This window comes from Salarias fasciatus, chromosome 4 (genome assembly GCF_902148845.1).
Source record: "Salarias fasciatus chromosome 4, fSalaFa1.1, whole genome shotgun sequence".
Lineage (NCBI taxonomy): Eukaryota > Metazoa > Chordata > Actinopteri > Blenniiformes > Blenniidae > Salarias > Salarias fasciatus.
The window spans coordinates 10,470,512-10,490,760 of NC_043748.1; the positions used below are offsets into that span (position 1 = coordinate 10,470,512).

Sequence of the window (20,249 nt, forward strand, 5' to 3'; positions counted from 1 at the left end):
TCTGCTCTCCATGGCAACCATTCAGTCTGCCCAACACCTCCTGCCCTGGCAGGAAGCGCTGGTTGTTGTGGAGACCGGCCGGGCTTTCACCTGACCGTTATGAGCAACTTTCCACGCAGACGCTGGAAGGAATTTTTTATTTTCACTTTCGATGCATCAGAACAGGCGGTCAGTCATATGACACACTTTTTTCTTTATAACACACAGTCTACGCACGTCACCTTTTGATCTACAGACGTGAGCACCTCTTATTAGAAACATTTCTTTCCCCCATCATGTGTCACTTAACAAGCTACTTCATAATATTTTGTATTGTCTCAAATAGCAGATTCGGTAAACCTTCCAGCCACACTACATTCTAACAGACAGACCGGAAACCAAACCCTGTCGTGGCTCTCATGTCTGCTCCTCCACCTCACAGGCCAAGCTGAAACTCCGAGCTCCCTGTCCTCCCCCGTCCTGGAAACCCCGCTGGACTCCCCCCTCAGCTGTGCTGATCTCACCCTGGACTCGACGGGAGAGCTCACCGTGGAGGACGTCAGGGATTTCCTAACGTGAGCACACACACACACACACACACACACACACACACACACACACACACACACACACACACACACACACACCTCCTTTTCATTATTAGCGCTGTCTGTTTTTCTCCCCACTAACAGTCTGATGTTCCACAGGACTGTCGATGAGGCGGAGAACAACCTGAAGAACATAAAGGAAGAGGAGGGACGCTCGCCCGGCATCCTCATCAACTGAACAGGTGAAGGAATGAGCAGGTCCTTTGACTCACAGACATTTCTATGGGCTCTCTCCGCTTCACTGTGTGCACGAGTACCAGCACACACACACACACACTCCCACACACACACAGACACCTGTTTCTAATGGAGCCGGTCCAGAGTGTGCACACTTCAAAGAGCTGCATTCCAGCAACAGGCCCTGCACACTCTTCCCCCTTCGCTCTGAACACACTCGCTGCTTTGCTTAGGGTTCTACACGATTTAGAAATGTGGAAGTGTTTTATCCTCGAAGCTCCTACTTCCCGCTAACGAGACTGTAAATCATCTTTCAGTATGAAGAGTTAAGTGTGAGTTGGTCTTTCACCTGAACTCTACACATTTCACATCATTGTCACCACTCTCATAAATTGATTATTGAAAGGCTCAGCCCTCTTTCACGTTTTAATCGCATGCTGCCCCCTGGTGGTGCCTCGTGAATCTACAGACTAACTCTAAAGAGGAAAAAAAAAAAAACTTGACTAAAATTGCATCTTGGTGAAAACTGTTTTAAATTCAGTATGTTTGATAGAATGGAAAGTTTCTTTAACTGACCAAGATGTCGGTCCTCCAGTTTTTTACCCATTTGTGTTTTCATGTCTGATCCTTTTGCTTAAATCTGCTTGTTTCAATGTACTCTGGTCTTCTTGTTCTGCTCACACGGTCTTCTTGGTCTCAAGTGTTCCAGGCGGGGCTCAGGTGGTCTCTGATGGACCGGATTTCAGTGCTGGACCACAAACTTGTCCCATCAGCCCACTGCGGAGCCCCCGGACCGAACGCCGCACTCTCCTGTTGGCCGGGAAAAGTCTTACCATGAACTCATAAAGCGACACGTTCAAAAGAGACTCCTGTTGAGATTCTCCCACTGGAAGAACTCTCTCTCCCTCTCTTTTTTTTTTTTAACTGCTCGGTAATTGTGACATTGCTCCCACGTGGAGAACCAGAGCGTGGCGTAACCATGGCAACAACTGGACGGCCTTGGAGCCGAACACAAGTCTTAATGAACTCTCTTCCCCGCTCTGCTCTTCAGAGAAAAGCTCCAAACCTCACGGTCGGAGCGGACCGCCGTCACTCGGAGGACGGTTAACGTGGACAGTGGCGCTTCCATGAACCGAGGATCGCACAGAGGAAAAGGAGTCCGAGAAAGTTTGCGGAGTTGAAACAGTATGAACTCAGTAAAGGGACAATGAAGGTGTTTTGTATTACGGAGACTGAAGCTTTGTGAAATATGTTTTGTACGGCTTTTGAAGAGAGAAGAGATATTTTAAGGAAGAATATAGTGGAAAGTGGGAGAAACGCTCGCACTGTGACTGTAAAGGGGGACCGGCTGTGGATCAGGATGACGGTGCTGTTGTAGTGTCAGATCAGAATCGGGTGAATCATTTTTGACCCGCTTTCCAAACGTCTTAACGTCTGAACGCTCGGCCTCGTGCCAGGCGAGCGTCGGCCCCGCCGGTGGAGTCGACTCTTCACCACGCAGCACATCTTCTTAAGCGTGACCCAGGAGATTTCAATACCAGTCAGGAATGTGAAGTTTATATTTTTACGGTACGATTCCAGAGAAATCGGTGACTCAGCAAACCCGTCGAGGAACCATGTTTGAGTCTGGAAGGTGAAGGACGTGGTGGAAGACGACAAGCTGCTTCATCACAGGAGTATTTACAGGACAGGACTCAGGGAAGTGTTGCAAGGCAGCCGAGGTCAGTCTGAAGGAGCCATGTGATTGGCTACACACAGCGTCGATTCCCATATATATATATATATATATGAAATGTGAGGACCCAGAAGACAGGTTTGGAACGGTGAACCAATGATAGAATCAAACATTTGAGCCTGAACTCTGTGCAGCGCCCCGCCCTGCGTTCTTCAACGTAAACAAGCCCCGAAATAAAAGACCTCACTACTAACTCGTGTAGCGCAACAGCTAGTAAACATGTTAATGCCTTTTTTTTTTTTTTTTTTGTACTTTTGTGTTAGCTCTTTCTTTTGAGATCGATATCATGTAATTAACTCTTTCATGCGACATCTGGCACGATTTACCTTTTTAATCCCACAGTTCAGACAAGTTTGTTTCTATTATGTCATCCGGATTTGTGTGTAGAAGTTTATTAATTGGGTCATTTAGCATTTTGGCTGAAAAATTGTGAATGTTAATAAAATTATTTACTCTGTATGAGACTCTGTTCAGTTGGTTGTGTTATCGGACCAATGAAGGTTGAGAGAGTGAGTTTAAGGAAGACTGAGGTCTTAAATCAGCGAAAACAGATGTGACGCTCCATGGGTATTTGGTAATAAAACCATCCATTAAGCACCGATACGATTCACCAAGGCAACCAGAGTAGTAACATTTTTGTGGTGGGTTTGGTTTATATGTAAACAATCCTAAGACAATTCACATCCATGTTAGGACAAACATGATGTATAAAGCTGATCAATCAGGATTTTGAGGTGGAAAATAAATTTAAACCATTTTGAATGTGGAAAATGTGAAGTGCTGTGGATACGTTCCACTGTAAACATTTATATACTGTGTATGCAAAATCATGACCGATGGTTTAGTGTGATTTCAGGCCTTTCCAGCAGTAGTTCATATGGTGCGTTTTCCTGTGGAATCAAGTTGATGCAGTATCAACACTAAGTTGATGCAGTATGAAAGATAAACAGTTGTAATAAAGCTATATTAGTCTACACTTCTGTTTTACGGAATTGACAAAAACCATCCACTGCAGCTGTGATCAATTTATGAAGTCAGGTTCTTGCATATTTTGAAGGTCATCTACATGAAAAATATAAGCATGTACCAGTCTTAATTCTGGTTTGAAATACAACCCAAACAAACTGCAGCAGGTGCTGGAAGATCTGTTTTAATCATCTTCCTGTTGACTGAAATAAAAAGGTCAAATCAATGGTGATTCTTTACAAACCACCAAAATGTACAGTATACCTAAACACTGATTTCACTTATTTCATTTAAAATCAACATGAAGAGCAAGAAGTCCTGTTCCTGCACACTCTCAGCCCTCCAATTTCTTGTTAAACCTGCCTGAACACACCCAATTGTGACTTACTTGATAATAAATATTAAATTTAAAGTTCACTGTGAAACTGTACAGGCTACTACAGCTCATCCTTTTTACACATTTCTCCAGTGGTTGCATAATAATGCAAGTTTAAGTACAGAAACTTAAAAAATAAAACTGAAGTGCAGTCTGCTTTAAAGACTTGTAGATGTAGAATTGAATGTTCAAAAGACAACATGTGGCGTGAAATTTTATTTTAATATAAAATACATAAATAAAGCATCTGCATGTGGCATCAGGAGCACGTGCACGTATTCAAACACACAGATATGTGTGCAGGCCTCAAACACACTAACAGGCATACAATTAACCCCACAAACATAGTAATAAAGAAATTATGCAAGTTGTTCAGTATGTAGACGTCTCGCTTGGACCGATGTGCAGAGCAGGACGTGAAGGTGGCGGCTGGTGCTGCTGATCTTACAGAGGTTTAATGAGATCAGCAGAACCAGAAGTCGTTTTATTTATCAGGATATGTTTCTAAAGGATGCAGAAGATCTCCCATTTACTTCAAAATAAGGAAAGTACTTAAAAGAAAAATCATCAGCTTGAAACGTTTTCAACCTGATGGATTTTAAATGTCATGCGTTCACTTTTCAAATATAGAATTTCTGATAGTGCTTTCCTGTTCTCTCCAGAAAATAAACATTCTGACTTGTTGAATGCGGCGCGTGAAATAGAAGAATACAGCATTGTTAGCGTTTCAGCTTGTCCCCGCTCCGCTGATTGCACATTTAAACAGAAAACACGGTTCTGTCCCACGTCTCCAACCCTGACTTCCACAACAGTTCTTTGGCCAAATAAAAGCAACTCTCTAAATGTTGGTATGGCTAAAAATAATTCGTGTCCAGTAGGGTTTTTAATGAAACCAGTCTCCCACAACCGAGTCTCATTTCCCTGTCTGATCAGTACAGAAGTTAAGAGGCGAGAGCAGAAACCAAACGGGACTGTGGGAAAGTGAAGGCGTATTGGGGGCGGGGGTAGGGGGGCACAAACACACAATCACACCATCCATCCATGACAAAAATAGATATATAAACCAACATTCCTCGGGAAAAGAATTATAGTGCCGTTTTCTGTTCAGTCCCTCAAAGAAGAATAAACTGTAAAACCTTGTATCTGCGTTAATCTGCCTCCCTGACGGCGCCAAGCATGATAGAGAGTCTGCTGCCGGCCGTGCAGCACGAGTCACGTGAAAGCAGCCACACACACACACATCGATATGGTTTCCTGAAGCCTCTGCTCACCTCCGAGCTCATTCATCTCAAAAAACACTCATCGTTCAACAGCAGCGTTCAGGCCTGCTGCTGCTAGCGGAGCCTGTAGGGAAAAAAAAAAGTTGATATCGTATTCGTCCGTCTGGAGGACGGGTCACAGCCAGATGTTGTGCTAATCTCATTTCTCTGTTCAGTTGGCAGAAAGACTAAAAAAAAAAACCTGCTGACTGGGATGGAGGGAAGGACTTTCAGATAAAGCTGGGAAAGGCAAAGACATCGTCGTCATCTACTTAATGGCAAATTACATGGCAGCGAGATCAATCCCGTGTGCGTGTCGTCCTAAGCGGGGGGGGTCTTGAAAGCCCCCCAGGCGTGGAAGCAGCGCGTGAAGCAGTGCGGCTCGTTCCCTTTCCTCACCAGCCGCAGCTTCCTGGGCTGCTCCGTCTCCTTGGCGCGCATGTGCTGGATGTAAACCTGGAGGGACGGGGGGGAGAGACGCGTCAGCGGCCCCCGCCGCGGGTACCAACGCCAAAAAAAAAAAAGGATCAGTGTGACTCCCACCTGACAGGCTTTGAGGCTGAGTTTGATCTCCACCTGGCTGGTCTGAGTGCCCACCCACATGTAGACCTGAGACACAGACGGAGACAAACGTTCACCAGAGAACCAGATCCTGGACTCTTGAAACCGCGCCGGGAGGCGTCGTTACCTCTTTCCCGTTGTCCAGCAGCATGATGTCGTCGTCAGCCAGATCGTCCTGGCAGAAGTCTGAACATTTCTCCGACACCGAGAAGTAACCCTTCTCGTTTGAACACCTGAGGAAGAAACGGAAAGGAGCTCAGTGGGACATCATTACACCCCTCTTCACTGCGACGACCAGGTAATGCTGAAAGAATGTTCTCACCTGAAGAGCCGAGCATGTTTCATGTACTCCGCGTCTTCATCGTACTGCTTCTGAGAACCAATCCCCACCCAGAAGAAGTTCTCTGGCTCCTCCCCCTCATTGATCACCTGGGAAAAGCAAATAACTTCAGCAAACAATATGATGGGGATCGTAACTCCATCTGCAGAGCTCCGATGGCGAGGCGGCCGCTTGGAATCCACATTAAGTCATTTCTGTCTCTTTCATCAGTGCAACTTCTTCACATTAAATCAAAGCTGGAGCTTCAGAGCGCTGCCAGTCCAGTGCTGAAAGCAGCTGAGTGCTGAAGTGACGTGAATAAAGCATGAGGGCTATTTCCAAGTGACGGAGCCGGCTGTCACACCAGTGATCTGTTTCAATCTGTGCCATGAAACACTTCAGTTCAATGAGACTTCTTTCTCCAACCGTCCGCCGCGTGACATCAGTGGAAAAGCTTAATTTCACGCAGCGAGTGTGAACAAACAAACCCCCACCTGCTTGCTGTACGTGTCGTCAAACATGCTGTTCATGACGTCCTCGGCCAGCTTGGCCTCGTCGGGGTCGGCGGCTCGGCCCACCCAGGTGTAAACGATGCCCTGGTTGTCTGTGCTTTCAAACGGTACCTGCGGAGAACGGAGTTAATCCGCAGAAGTCCGGCTGGGTTTCACAAACACGGCTCGACGGGGAGAATCAAACCTTCAGTATGAAGCAGAACTCCGAGTTGAGATTGCTGGAATCTGTCCCGATCTGAATGGTTCTGTGGAGGGAAGCGTCAAATTAAACAACAGAAAGTTCGGATAACACAGTGTGTGTGTGTGTGTGTGTGTGTGTACCGGGTGCAGAGAGCGCTGCCGTTGGTTCGTATGTGGTAGAGCGACGGCTGAGCAGAGTCGGTCTTCTGTTTCCTCTTCCCTTTGTGGATGATGAACTTCCTCTTGAAGTGCGACAGGAACTTGAGGTTTTCCTGCTGCTGGGTCATCCGCACCACCTGAACGACGCAACATTCCCGAGTTATTTCCACGGTTGACGCGCTCGCCGGGAGCCGCCTGTGGATGTTTATTCATACCTTCAGTTTTCCGGGAAAGAGACTCTCGAACTTCTTCTGCAGGGAGAAGGTGAAGGTGAGCCAGCCCATGTTGGAGGCCTGCCGGCCCTGCCAGAAGTACACCACACACTGGAAATCCTCCTCAGGCTGCTTGTCTTCCTCCTCCTCATCTCCTCCAGCTCCTCCTCCTCCTCCACCTTCTCCCTCTTTCTTCTCCTTCTCGTCCTCCTCATACTCGACTGGCACCCAATACCTACAACGGTAAACACGTCAGTATCAGTTGGATCTTTTTCTAATAAAGTCTGAGCTCTTTAAATTTAATCTGGACAGCAGCGAACCTGCAGAGGAAGACGTAGCAGTCCTGCGTGAAGAAGTGGCCGAACTCCTCCTCAGGCAGGCGAGCAAACTTCTTCCCCTCCAACACGAATCCCTCCATGCCGTCCAGATCCTCATTCCACTCCTCCATCAGCTGCTCCGCCTGCTCAGAGGATAAGGTCACATGTTTTCACTGTGCTTCATGTTGAAGTAAGTGTGTGTGTGTGTGTGTGTGTGTGTGTGTGTGTGTGTGTGTGTATGTTTCGACCTCGGTGAGAGGCATGGCCGGCTGTCTGGGAAGGAACAGGGCGGTGAGATCGGCTTTCATCTGGTCCTTCTGCTCTGCGTCCTTCTTCACCTGAGAGGACAGAACAGATTTCAGAGGCCGGACGCACTCGGCTTTCCCATCTCCAGACAGAAATCCATCGCCACATGCAGCCCTGACCTTGCCCTGCAGGTTATCGTTTTGCTGGACGGTCTCGGCGGCTCTGGTGTAATCCACCTTCAACACGTCGTCCCAGTTTTTGAACTTGGACTTGAAGACCTGAGCGTGGAGCAGAGCACAGTTCAATAAAGGAGCAAAAACAGCAAGTTTAAGTATTTACCTGCCCGATAAGCGTTGAGTGGATTCTCACCTGCCCCTCGGTGCCCTCCAGGTTGCGGGTGACACACACGTGTTTGGGCCGGTGCAGCATGGAGCAGATCTCCTGGCCCAGCTTTAAGGCGGCGGCTCGGACCAGCCGGGGAGACTTCCTCCCGATCCAGATGAAGACGTCCGACCAGCAGTCCAGGATGTACACACACTTGGTGTCCAGGAGAGACTGCACCTGCGGAGACGTGGGAGGAAGCTGGTAAAAAACACAGAGACAAACAATCCTTTCACATCCTGTAGGAAACGTACCAGCCTGAGCTCGGGAAGGGTGTCCAGCTTGACCTTTTGATCTTTGTGCTCCACTGACAGCTTGTAGTTGATCTGAGGCAGCTCCAGGTACCCGAGACCCAAACCCACCTACGGTACAGAGAAAGCATTCAGGAATCATCTGGAACTTTAAGGCTTTAAAGCGTTTCCTCCAAGTCACGTCAGATATTCTGCTTTTTTCCTGAAGTCAGTTCTGGACACTGCTCATCCACGAGGATTGATAAAATACTTACTTTGTATAGTTTCGGTCTGATAGGAGAGAAGTCGTCTGGGACGTGTTTCTTGATCTCCTCCGGTTGTCCTCCCAGCGCCTCCCAGAATTCCGGAGGCTCCTGGTTCTGCATGAGGGTTGTGATCTCCGCCTTCCCTTTACGTTCGTTCTTGTTGATTTTCTCAGCGAACAGCCTGCGGGCCGACAATCACGGCCTCATTTCAATCATGTTACAAACAATGAAAACAAGCTACCAGCTGCCGAGACGTGTGGCGTGCATTGTGGAGTGTCTTACCTGGCTTTCGTGGTGCCGCTGAGAGTTGCGTTGGCCCCTCGCCAGACGAAGATCTCCAGGCCCGTGTCCAGCAGGAAAATGAAGCTACAGGAAAGAGAGAGCAGGACGAATGAGTCAGACAACACAAATACACAATGAAACGACATGAGGGGGCAGCGCTGTGTGGGAATCACCGTGGGTCGAGGGAGGAGGCCTTCAAAGGCACAGATTCCAGTTTAATGTTTTTCTTCCCGTAGACTCTGTACAACCTAATAAATACAGAAAATGATGGAAACTCAATTATGAAAACATCATTTTTATACAAAGTCTTCAGGAATGATACAAAGACTATTTCCGAGTAACAAACAGAGCAAATGGAGAAGACTGAGTGAAACATTTAGACTTTACTGAGGGAGTTAAATGCGTTTTCGTCTACCTGACAGCATACTGCGTGTCCTCCACAGTATAAAATCCACTGGCTGTTCCTCCCTCGATGTAGGAGATGTCATTGTTGAACACCTGCACACAAAACACAGGAGCAGCTAACTGGCTGTGACACACAAAGACATTTCCACTCCATAAAAGCTTTCAACCACAATAAAACTCCGAAGAGCAATACAATGCTATTTCACTTTAAATAAAATACCAGGAGAGTTTCAATTATGGCAAGTGCCTTTGGTGAATATCTACTTGCTCTCCGAGCTTGAACGGACATTAAATATTTCAACATACGGCGCTGAACTCCTCGCTCTCGTCTCCCATCTCCTCGCGGATGGTTCTGCACTCTGCTCCCAGGAAGTTTCTCAGGTTGACGGCGTGAATGGCGGAGCCGGCCTTCTTGTCGAGTGTGGCTTCCTGACCGATCCAGTAGTAGATCTGCCAGTTCAGCGCCCCGTTGTCATCCAAAAAGGTCTGCAATTGAAACCAGAGGGATGCTGCTCACACACAACGATAAAAACGGATCTTCATGAAAACGATGCACTGAATCATTTTCATCCAGACGGAACACATAGATCACGATGTTACCTTGAGGATGATGTAGCAATCGGCCTCATAGAACTTGCCGTGGAAAGCTTCGTCCACTTGTATGGGGATGAAGTTTTCTATCTGCCACACTGCGACACCTGGGATCTTGAACACAAGATGATAGAAAATGTTAAATCACAACCAGACTTTAAAAACTCAATACATGCTTGTATTTTCTACTGTTAATCGATAGTTTACCTGGCCAATGTCCTCCAAGAAGAACTCGGAGTAATCCAGATGAGGCTTTTCTAGACTTTTGTCCCAGCGTCGAGTTTTTAGATCACCGTATTTCAAGTCTCCGTTCTCCTGCAAAAACGAACACGTGTGACCCTTCCTGGATGCCGCAATATCTGTTCTTTTGAACGCTGCTGTGTGAAACATGTTGCCTTACCTCCATGTTCTTCTTCTCCTGAGCGACATCGCTCATGCCCTTCAGCACCTGCTTGGCCTGGTCATCCTGAGAGCAGTCCTTCCTTCTCCTCAACCGCATCTTTCTCGCAAGGTGATCCCGAGGGCTGGCTCCTGCAGGCCAGTGCACAAAAGGTACGGACTGAAATCTCAATACATGAACTCGCAGGCAAACCTTTATACAACACATCCGTACTGACTTACCTCCGCCCGCTGCTGCTACTGTAGCGGGTGAAGCTCCGGCCAGACGGAGCTGATTCTGGAGGGAGAAGTCGATGTTGTACCACTCTGCTCCCCGGTCAACTGGTTTAGGAGGCATCACCAGGTTGGGATTCTCACGGACGTCTAGTATCTACGGAGAGAGTGGTGAAGACAATGAGGGGTTCAGATCGGGAAGGAAAGAAAACGCCGTCAAGCTGCAAATCATCAGTCACTGAAAGATCTGTATCTGGGCAGGACATGAGCGGCCACATGCTGTGGCAACCGTTAATGGAAAAATTCCAAAAGAAGTCAACTTCTGGTATGTCATGAAGTTTGACATTGCATCGCACTGCAACTTTCAATCTTTGTATTTGCTTTATCAGCTGGCATCAATATCTCATTTTATTACACATGTTGTAGTAAATGTTTCAGTATTATGTCAGTACTTCTAAAGAGTGTTTTTACCTCCAGATCAGTTAAGTAATGGATGGCCTCTGGTAGTGTCACTAGCCGGTTTTTATTAAGCACCAGCTTCTTCAGCTTTCCACACCTAGACAGAAAACACAAAACCGCATAATTAATCCGATGATGTGTGATCATTCAATTAGTAGAATGAGCACCGCTTCTGAAGACTGCGCTCACCTGCAGAGTCCTTCAGGGATGAGCTCCAGGTTGTTGTTGGCAGCCATGAACTCAGTGAGGCTGGCCAGCTTGCCCACACCAGGGGGAACCCCGTCGAAGTCCAGTTTATTGGAGTTCACATACAGCTTCTTCAGTTTGGACAGCTTACAGATGGCAGACTGGAAAAACACACACAATTAAAAAAAAAAAGAAAAAAAAAAGAAACATTTGTAATGTATAGTGACGCAATTCTCTGCACTGAAACAAACATGTTACTTTGTTGACGTTTCCCAGTTTTGGATATTCAGTCAGATTTAGTGGTTAGTAAACTAAATATCTGATGAATACGGCCGTGTGATCGGTGCTCTTACAGGCAGAGAGGTGAGCTGGTTGCGGCTCAGGTTGAGAGTCTCCAGCTGGGTCCACTGGTCGATGCAGAGGGAGAGTTCAGAGATCTGATTGGTGCTCAGATTGAGTCTCTTCAGGCTGCCCAGGGAATAGAGGCACTCTGGTACCCGAGTCAGGTCGTTACATGACAGGTCGACATCTGGAGGAGAGACAGCTGATCAGATACGAGACAGCATGTGCGTGCAAAAATGAGCGTTTTCTGTGGCGTTACCTGCTAAATGTGTCAGTCCCTCCAGGCTGGTAGGCATGTTACTCTGGGTCCTCTGGGTGTTCCTCAGGTGCAGAGTCTGCAGTGCCACCATTGCTGGGAGCTGACTGCTCAGACACACATGCCCACAGACAGCGAATTAGAGTTGCTAAACTAAATGCAGCCTTTTTTTTTTTTTTTAAGACGTGCAAGCAAACATTTTCTAAATGTATTGAAAAAGGTGCCGATGAGGAGGAGGGACAAACACAGAAAATGAAAAAGAAGCAATCTTACCGCAGCTGAGCATGCATCAGTGGATTGTTGTTCAGAATGAGAGTCTGCAGATGTACCAGGCGCCTCATCTGTGGTGGCAGGCTATCCAGCTTGTTGTCGCTCAGGTCCAAATACAATAAGTCGGTCAGGTTGATGAACAGCTGGTTTGGTATAGTATCAATACTGTTGTGGCTCAGATTTAGCACCAGCATGTTCCTGCTGTTCTCCAAGTCCCGGGGGATCTCTGACAGCTGGTTGTAGCTCAAGTCCTATGAGACAATCAGCCATAAAGTGAAAACAGTGGACAACAAGAGCACTTAAAATGTGGCAAGCGGATAAGAAATGGCTAAATTTGTGCGTACCAGCACAGAGAGGTCATCAAGCTGAAAGATGTCATCTGGAACGCCAGAGTTTTTCAAGTTGTTTGCTCTGGCTACCACAGCCTGCACACAGAGCGAATGCATGTTAGGAAACCATTATGACAAGCTCACAATTTGATGTACAGCCGATAAATCAGGACAGAGGACACTGTAATAATGTACACGTGTGTTTTTGTGTGTGTTACCCTTAGGTTTGGTAGACTGGACAGTTCTCCATGTAAGGTGGTGAGACTGTTGTGACTAACTGAAAGATGCTCCTGGAGAAAGAAAATCAAGACACTGGTTTAGTAAAAACAAAACATACTGTAGTCCCTGAATAACAATTATCTTCACTGCAATTCCTCCCAAATCTTCCCTCTTTGTAGTTTGTTTTAATTAATAACCAAAAAAAGATAAAAAAAATAAAAAAAAATATATATATACACACACACACATACATGAGCTTTACTTTGGTCAGAAACAGATAAAAACTAAATAGTGCTACTTCTCATTACTCAATGTACAGCAATGTGAAAAATTATTAAGTAGGCTTGACTATCTCACCAGTTTCTGCAGAGAGGCCAGCTCCTCTGGGAGGTAACACAGTCCTGTCCTGTTCAGTTTCAGCCATCGCAGGCTGCTCATACACTTGACATGCTCAGGGAAATATCCTCCCTGAAAATACAGATTGGCAGATGGAGCAGGGAAGAAAAATATGATTTCCGAAAGTTTGTTTTACAGTAGTGATTTTGAAAATGGTGGGGGAGAATGCAAACTAATTTGGATAACATATTGGAACACAACTCTGACATGACATTTGTATTTGAGACACTGTAAAGTGTGAATTCTAATGGTAATAATTACATCAGTGCATTTAAACGCTTAATAAAACCTGGTAATGTCCCTTTAGGCTTTACAGATATACAAATCAGATAAATGAGCTAAGCAAAAACTGCAGCTCAGAGTGTAAAACTGTCTCCAAGTGTTAACTTTGTTGCTCAGGATGAGATAAGCCATCGTTCTAATTTTCACAGTGACTCTCAGTGGAAACAAGAGGAAATGAAGTCATCCAAACTGGCTGTGAATAGAACAGCCATTCGCTCGATCACAGATAAGCTGGTGCAGCTACATATTTGTTACGTTTTTAAATTCACATGGCGGCCTGAGGTAAGTGCATGAATAGCTGGGTCGGTTTGAGTCATGCCAGAGGAGCTCAGCTGTCAGTGCTGCTGATCCCGTCTCTGGGTGGCAACCCACAATAAGAGGCACCTCCTACAAGAATGACCGCACTCCGTCAGCAACGCCACCTAACACTGTTTTGACCACAATATTATCTTAACTCAATCAAACCAAAATAATGAAGATCGGGAACAAAGCTCGTGCTTTTGCCCCAGACGGCCACAGCTAGCCACAGTGAAGCTAAAGGAACTAGCATTCGTGACGATGGAAACAGAAGCCACTATGCCTATTGTAGAACGTGAAAACCAGCTAAGTAAATAACAAAGACATCTCCCAAAGCAAAAACGTGAGATATTACATTGGCAGCCCAGACTAGACTGCTACTTTGTCACTCTGACAATTGGCTAACGCCCAATGCTAGTGGCGTAAAGCTACGATAGTGTTTCAGTAGCTCGGACTTCTCCCGCTCGGCCTTAAGCTTCATACAGAGACAAACGTCTCGGTCATTAAACAGCCACTTGTCTGGAAAGGACGAAAGAAACTCAAAATGCTTACTTTGAAATCATTTCCACTGAGGTCCACTCCCCGTATGAAGGGAAGAACTCCGGTGGCAGCCATTTCTCACTCTCTGATGTCAGCTGCTCACCCGAAACTATTTATGTCGACAGAACCTCCAGCTTCTTCTGCCTGTGCTGAAGATGTACGCCCACCACTATTTGAAGATCGCTACCGCCACCTATGGTAGATAATAGAAACACATTATTATTATTATTATTATTATTATTATTATTATTATTATTATTATTATTATTATTATTATTATTATTATTATTATTATTAAGATTGTTGTTATACATGCTGCGGTAGATTACAATAACATTTTTTTTAACTAAGAACATAAATCCATCATTATGGCTTTATCGCTGGGGTCAGTCTCTGTGCACCCCTTCTTACTGTTTGCATCTCTTCTCTTGTCTGCGTTGGAGGCTTGTCGATTTAAAGTTGATACAAGCAAATATATGCCAGGAGTGGCACATATGACTGATGTTACCAGTATGATGAAGGTCTTTAGACTTGGAAGACATAGTTATGGCATTTGTACTTTGTGTTAAATTAAATTTTTACACACATCATGATAATTAAGCAAACTAATTTTAAGTACCTGAAGGACAAGAGGTGCTATTGAGCTTTTTTCAATTAGTGGCATATGATGGTTTTATATTTAAAAAAAGACCTGTATACATCCTGTATACATAATGAAATATTGTCAAATCATGCAGAGTCAGGGGAGGGAAACGGAAATAAAGGATGTTCTTCAAAATAAGGTTTTTGGAAACAACTTCTTCATGCTTTATCGCAGCATCATGTAGTTTTTGTTTTATTTCGAAAGTACCGGAAGCGGTGTGCCGCTTCCTATTTAAATGTGGTGACGTCATTGTTCTTACACAGAACCTCCGCTGTTTTGGTGGACGTCTGTAGCGTCGCTTGCTAACAGAAATAGAAACGCTCGGCTTTGAATTATGGATAAGAATGTTCCACAATACAGCGTACAGCTGTATATTTATGATCTCTCCAGAGGAATGGCTCGGAGCCTCAGTCCTATCATGTTAGGTAAGTAGAGGGATGCTGTCTGGCCTCGGGAACACAGTGACATAAATAAATACCGCCGGGTGAAACAGTTGTTAGCATGCGGGATAATGACTGGCGTTTCATGATTTCACCGCTTTTGGTGAAATTTGTTCCCTCGGTAAATTGACAAGCTTTCTCTATTCGTGTCTGTAGTTTCGAATAAATTGTCAAATCATGACAAACAGTCGTTATCAGCCTGCCAACTTGTCTGTGGGTGTCTTAAGATCCTCCTCCTCCTCCTCCTCCTCCTCCTCCTCCTCCTCCTCCTCTTACCATGTTTTCTCTTGATGTTGCAGGGAAACAGCTGGACGGAATTTGGTAAGTCTGAATTCTTGTTTTGTGTGGACATCTCAGTCTCCAAATGTTTGTGATTTTACAGTTTAATAATTGCGAATAATAGCGCTGTTAAGAAGTTGCGAGTAAATATCAAATCAGACGCTTCTTTATGGCTAAATCTTTTTATTATTATTACAGTATTTTCTGCACCTTGTTTGTATACATCAAGTCATTTGTCATTTGGCAGTGGGCTTAACATTGTGCTCGCCTATTTAGACGACAATATATAGGGTGTGGTACTGTAGGGTATTTTAATCATTCATGAACATAATTTTGTTTGTTATCTGTGACTTTAGCTTAAAATGTTAATGTCTCTTATTGTGCCAAATCATATATAGATTGAGCTCATATTCAAATATGGCTTGTTTTCTCACTTACGTATGGTTATCAGAGTTCTGCTGGCAGTAAAATATGGTTTTCCAAAGGATGAGTGCAAAAGCCAGTGGTGTTCGGAAACTTGAGAGTGTAAAGTGTAGATGTAGTGCTGTTTCACTCTTCTGACAAATTTTAGCTAAAGAACATTTTTCTTTTTTAGTCACTGTAGCAGTGATAGTTCAAACATACGGGAAGAAATGCGAAAAATACCAAAAATACTCACTGGCCCATTGAAGAGTTAAGAGTTGCTTTTTTTTTTTCCAGGCATACAGCTATAGTGGCATATGGTGATGAGTTCTTCTTCGGAGGGGAGGGGATCTCCAGCTGTTCACCGGTAAGAAGTTCACATGGGGAGCTTTTGTTTCTGCTCCAGTTTCTAATTCTCTGTTCCTCGGACCGATTAGGCTGTGCTTTTATTGGCGAGTAATATCAGATTTATGGAAAATGATCTATTCTTGTGAGCATCTTTAGTGTTTCTCTATATCAGACCGAGGGATTTTGGACCCAGTTCAATTTGTTGCTCTGCGCTTCACATACTCATTTTTCTATGCTTCCCTGGGGGGAAATTCATTCCATCTGGCATGTGTTTTCAGGGTGGTACCATGCTGGGCCCTCCAGACACTGTGGTGGAGCTGGGGGAGACTGAAGTCTCGGAGGAGATCTTCATGGATTACCTCTCCTCTCTCGGAGAAAGCACATACAGGTTGAGTAACAGCTCTTTGTCTCCTCCTCCTCCTCATAAAGCATCAGATTCTTAAATTTCTATCAGTACTGTTTGTTTTTTGTACCACACATTGCCTCAGACTGTAGCTTTGAGAAAGAGGAACTCTGTCATAGTTTGAGTTTTTGGCCTTATAATGAGCGAGTATTCACGAGGTAACTCTCCTCTGTGGTTTCCTTGGTTTCAGGGGTGACAGGTATCGTCTGTTTGAGCACAACTGCAACACTTTCACCAACGAGGTGGCTCAGTTCCTGACGGGCAGGACCATCCCTTCCTATATCACGGACCTTCCATCTGAAGTCCTCTCCACGTGAGTATGAAACGTCCTAACTACTCACTCAGACTGTCCCAAATACGAGCAACTCACTATCTCGGCGACAGGTCTTTCAAAGCAACAGATAACACTATTTCTATCCTTCACTACTATTAAATTACATAAAGCTCATAGTTGCATAACAGCTGGTGTGAGGTGGAGTTTATTGTATAATGTGAAACATATCTTTCTCTCTTGATGCCTTAGGTGAGTTCTGACATTTGATTCAGGATTTGTTCCAAAGCACCGAGTTGCTTTTGGTTTATTTTATTATGTTTTTATCCGTCACAAGGCCAGTCAAAGCAGAGTCATAAGTTTTGACCAGTTATAAAAGTGTGACTGGTGACTTAAGATGAGACAAGCTGTGTTACCAGCAGCTAAAATGAGGACTGTGGCTAAAATGCACCGTTCAAACCTCAAAGCCTGCAGACAGACAATTTTCTTCGCAGTAGCTGATTTTCTGTCAGTGTCCAATTTATAAAATGCAAGTGTTTTTCTAAATGTTCTCACTGGAATTTTGAGAATAGAACAATTATGAAATTACGTTCCCTAAACAATTAAGTCTTTGTTTATACCTCTCATGAACAAAAATGAGGGTTATACCTGTAGTGGTGGAAAGTGGGATTACCTGATGTTACCTGAGATCACGTCACATGCAGCGTAGGTGAGAGGTCAGCATGTTCCTACTTTGGAAAAGCAGGCTGTTGTGTTTGCAGACAAAAAGTCACCTATAAAAAGAATACAATAACAAAAACAAGTCCGCCAGTTGAGGCAGCAGTCCTGTGTTTGTCCAACTTCAAATACTTTTGTGGTCCAGCGGCTTCCCGTGTGTTCAGAGTTCCCTACTGAAGCCTTGAAATTTTGACAAAGATGTGTTTTAATGTCAACAATGGACATGAGGGTAAATGTTTGACCTGAATAATGTATCTCCACATAACCTGATCACTTGCAAATGAACTGAGCTTTTAATTTCCACATATCAAAAGAAACTTTTTCCTTCTTTCCGCAGGCCGTTCGGCCAAATACTGCGACCCATTCTGGACTCCATTCACATTGCCCCTCCAGGAGGGAACGTCATCAATGGGGGGAGGAACGTCTAATCTGACAGAGCAGCAGAGTGTTTCTGAGGTCATTTCCACTGTAGTCAGTCAGAGAGGTCTCACGCCAACTCCTTTCCTTTTCTTTCGTATTTCAAATGCATTACTGACTATTCTTCGGGAGGAATTCGCCGTCAGTGAGGCTCACGTCTCATGAGGTTTGGGGGTGTGTTCGACAGTTGCTATTCAACTTTTCCAGATCCGAAAGCTCATTTGTTGAAGTTTTGTGTAGAATAGATTTGAAGCTCTGAACCTTTATTTAGAATTGAAGCAAGTCCTTGGAGTCCGGAGTCGACGATGCTAAGTAATTAAGCCACATATTAAAATACCTCTTGCACATCAATGCATAATAAAGCCGCCTGAGTACTTTAACTTTTGTACTGAGGATAAAATGCTACTTCAACTTAATTTTTTTTTTCTTTTTTCTACGTTTTGTTTTTAAATGAGTGATTCAGGTTTTTGACCAATAGCTAATATTAACCTGAGCTCATCTCGTCTGGCTGTGTCCCTTTCTGAGAACTGGCTGCTGCTGACTACAGTGGATCGAAGCCGAGTGTACACTCTGAGACATGTTCAATACATTGATTTTCATCTGAAGCAGGTTGAAAGAAAACAACTTTAATATCAATCATTTTCATATTGCACTTTTTATGTTTTATTCTTTGGTTATTTAGTAGCTTCTAGTCAATTGCCTGTCGACAGTACTTTTTTGTACCCGTGACCTTTTTTCTTCATCTGTTGTGTCAACCTCGACTCCATCGTGTCGCCGCCTCAGAAACGACTTCTCATGTCTTGGTATAATTTCGCTGCACAGCAGTTTGTGAGATTGGAGGAGGAGATGAGTTTCTTCTTGTGGGTGGGCCTCTGCAGCTGGACTGGCATCAGTTCACTGTGAGCTTTGTTCAGATAGGAACAATCCGCAGCGTTTGATTGGCTGATAATCGATAGGGCTGCACAGTACTAGTTAAACATTTGATATATGATAACATATGAAGAAACATTTAATTATTTGATGTTAATAGGCCTTTCCCCCCTCTTGCACCATTTTTTATGTAATTGAAATATCTTTCAGATGCACATCTGCACTGCAAACCAGCAGCATTTCCCCAAGAATGTTTCTAAATAACTGCAGCAAGCTTGGTCTACATTCTGGAAACAAACAAAAACCAGCATTTGTGGTTGTTTCTGATCGAGGTGTATACTTTTCCAGCCCTTTAGAGCATAGCTGAAAGTGAACTGTGCCACTGTCCTGCTGTCAAAGGGTCTGCCAGCAGCAAAAGAACATCATCAATACTTTTCTTACATAGATGTATTTTTGAGACTTTGATGCCATGAAAGTAAATCTAATCAATGCCACATTTACTGATTTAATTGAGTGTAAACGTGACCACACGAGGTGCAGTGTTCTTTCCTTTAAACCAACCAACAACCTGCTCGAGTCCTTGAACAGCCACCAGAGTGTGTTTGAAATACAATACACCTCTGTGCCTTCATTTCCTTCTGCTTTCCTACTGTCATGCCGTTTAGGGGGCTTTTTGTTTTTTGTGCAACGTCCCCAGAAGAGAGAGCGAGTATGGCCGGGATAGATTCTCACAGTCCTCACTCTCTGTGCAAGAAGCATTTTCTGCCTATTTACAGTATATTATAAAAGATCACAGGAGCGAGGTGCATATGACAGACACACACTCACCAAGCTGAACCTCAAAAGCCTTTCTTCCCCCCACCCCAAGCTTAAACATTGAACGAGAGAAGCACACTCACACACACAATCAAGGCATCTAATCCAACCAGCGTTAATGTTCATCCCGCAATAATGAAGCCCTGCAGACACAGGAAGACTCTCTGGGCTTATTCCTCACCTTTTTACACGTTTGGCTACTTCCAAAACTATCGCACTGAGTTGCTCCCCCCACCCCCACCCCACCCCCACCAGGCCAGAAAGCTCAGGTTTTTCTGGGGTTCTTTGGTTTTTTTTGCCTTCTGCGGATTAACTAACATGCTTACCTGACCACTGAAATGTATTACTGCACAATCACCCTCTGTTGCTTTGGTGTATGTCGTAGCGAGCTGCTACTCGTGTTGTGTAAAATTACGACAGATATTTATAGATATTATTTCCCAGTTTAAATAATATAACTATCCCAGATATATTTATGCATATTGTTTGTATTGTTTGTGTAATTGTTTTTGTAATTTTAACTAAACATAAAGCCATTGACAGCACATTTCCGAGTCTGTAGATTTTGTTTTTGCCCTCCTGATAAATACTTGTCTTTTTACACCATGTTGTTTTCAGAGTTGCAGTAATTATCTGAATCGTAAAGGAAACAGTAATCAAGGACACGTCAGATTTTGAAAGCAAGAATTTACCA

At 44.4% G+C, this 20,249-nt stretch overlaps 3 protein-coding genes across 5 annotated transcripts in view; 2 read left to right on the forward strand and 1 right to left on the reverse strand.

Annotated features, from left to right (window-relative positions):
- llgl1 (LLGL scribble cell polarity complex component 1) overlaps window positions 1–1,621 on the forward strand; it is a 26,082-nt gene extending 24,461 nt beyond the window's left edge. The window contains exons 22-24 of one of the 2 annotated variants that reach the window (XM_030089935.1): window positions 422–554; window positions 687–769; window positions 1,466–1,621. In XM_030089935.1, the coding sequence (XP_029945795.1) occupies window positions 422–554; window positions 687–765 (212 nt within the window). In that variant the 3' untranslated portion in view covers window positions 766–769; window positions 1,466–1,621. The remainder of the gene's footprint in view (window positions 1–421; window positions 555–686; window positions 770–1,465) is intronic. The other variant, XM_030089934.1, reaches the window with a different exon arrangement.
- The window catches only part of desi1a (desumoylating isopeptidase 1a), a 24,948-nt gene extending 4,846 nt beyond the window's left edge, over window positions 1–20,102 (forward strand). The window contains exons 2-7 of one of the 2 annotated variants that reach the window (XM_030089938.1): window positions 14,908–15,017; window positions 15,332–15,353; window positions 16,011–16,080; window positions 16,340–16,449; window positions 16,655–16,777; window positions 17,790–20,102. In XM_030089938.1, the coding sequence (XP_029945798.1) occupies window positions 14,927–15,017; window positions 15,332–15,353; window positions 16,011–16,080; window positions 16,340–16,449; window positions 16,655–16,777; window positions 17,790–17,880 (507 nt within the window). In that variant the 5' untranslated portion in view covers window positions 14,908–14,926 and the 3' untranslated portion in view covers window positions 17,881–20,102. Of the gene's footprint in view, window positions 1–14,859; window positions 15,018–15,331; window positions 15,354–16,010; window positions 16,081–16,339; window positions 16,450–16,654; window positions 16,778–17,789 lie in introns of those variants that run through there. The other variant, XM_030089937.1, reaches the window with a different exon arrangement.
- Window positions 4,043–14,024, reverse strand: flii (FLII actin remodeling protein). The gene is made up of 31 exons (XM_030089933.1): window positions 13,962–14,024; window positions 12,792–12,902; window positions 12,434–12,505; window positions 12,231–12,311; window positions 11,890–12,137; window positions 11,620–11,723; window positions 11,372–11,547; window positions 11,022–11,179; window positions 10,845–10,929; window positions 10,383–10,530; window positions 10,162–10,292; window positions 9,969–10,076; window positions 9,771–9,875; window positions 9,477–9,656; window positions 9,181–9,263; window positions 8,939–9,013; window positions 8,766–8,849; window positions 8,493–8,664; window positions 8,242–8,349; window positions 7,976–8,167; window positions 7,786–7,884; window positions 7,609–7,698; window positions 7,364–7,503; window positions 7,047–7,278; window positions 6,814–6,968; window positions 6,677–6,737; window positions 6,475–6,603; window positions 5,984–6,090; window positions 5,789–5,894; window positions 5,644–5,709; window positions 4,043–5,556 (listed from the first exon to the last, which is right to left on the reverse strand). Exons 1-31 carry the CDS (start codon window positions 14,022–14,024, stop codon window positions 5,422–5,424), a joined length of 3,804 nt encoding a protein of 1,267 aa, XP_029945793.1. The 3' UTR covers window positions 4,043–5,421.
- Window positions 20,103–20,249: the final 147 nt, after the last annotated feature.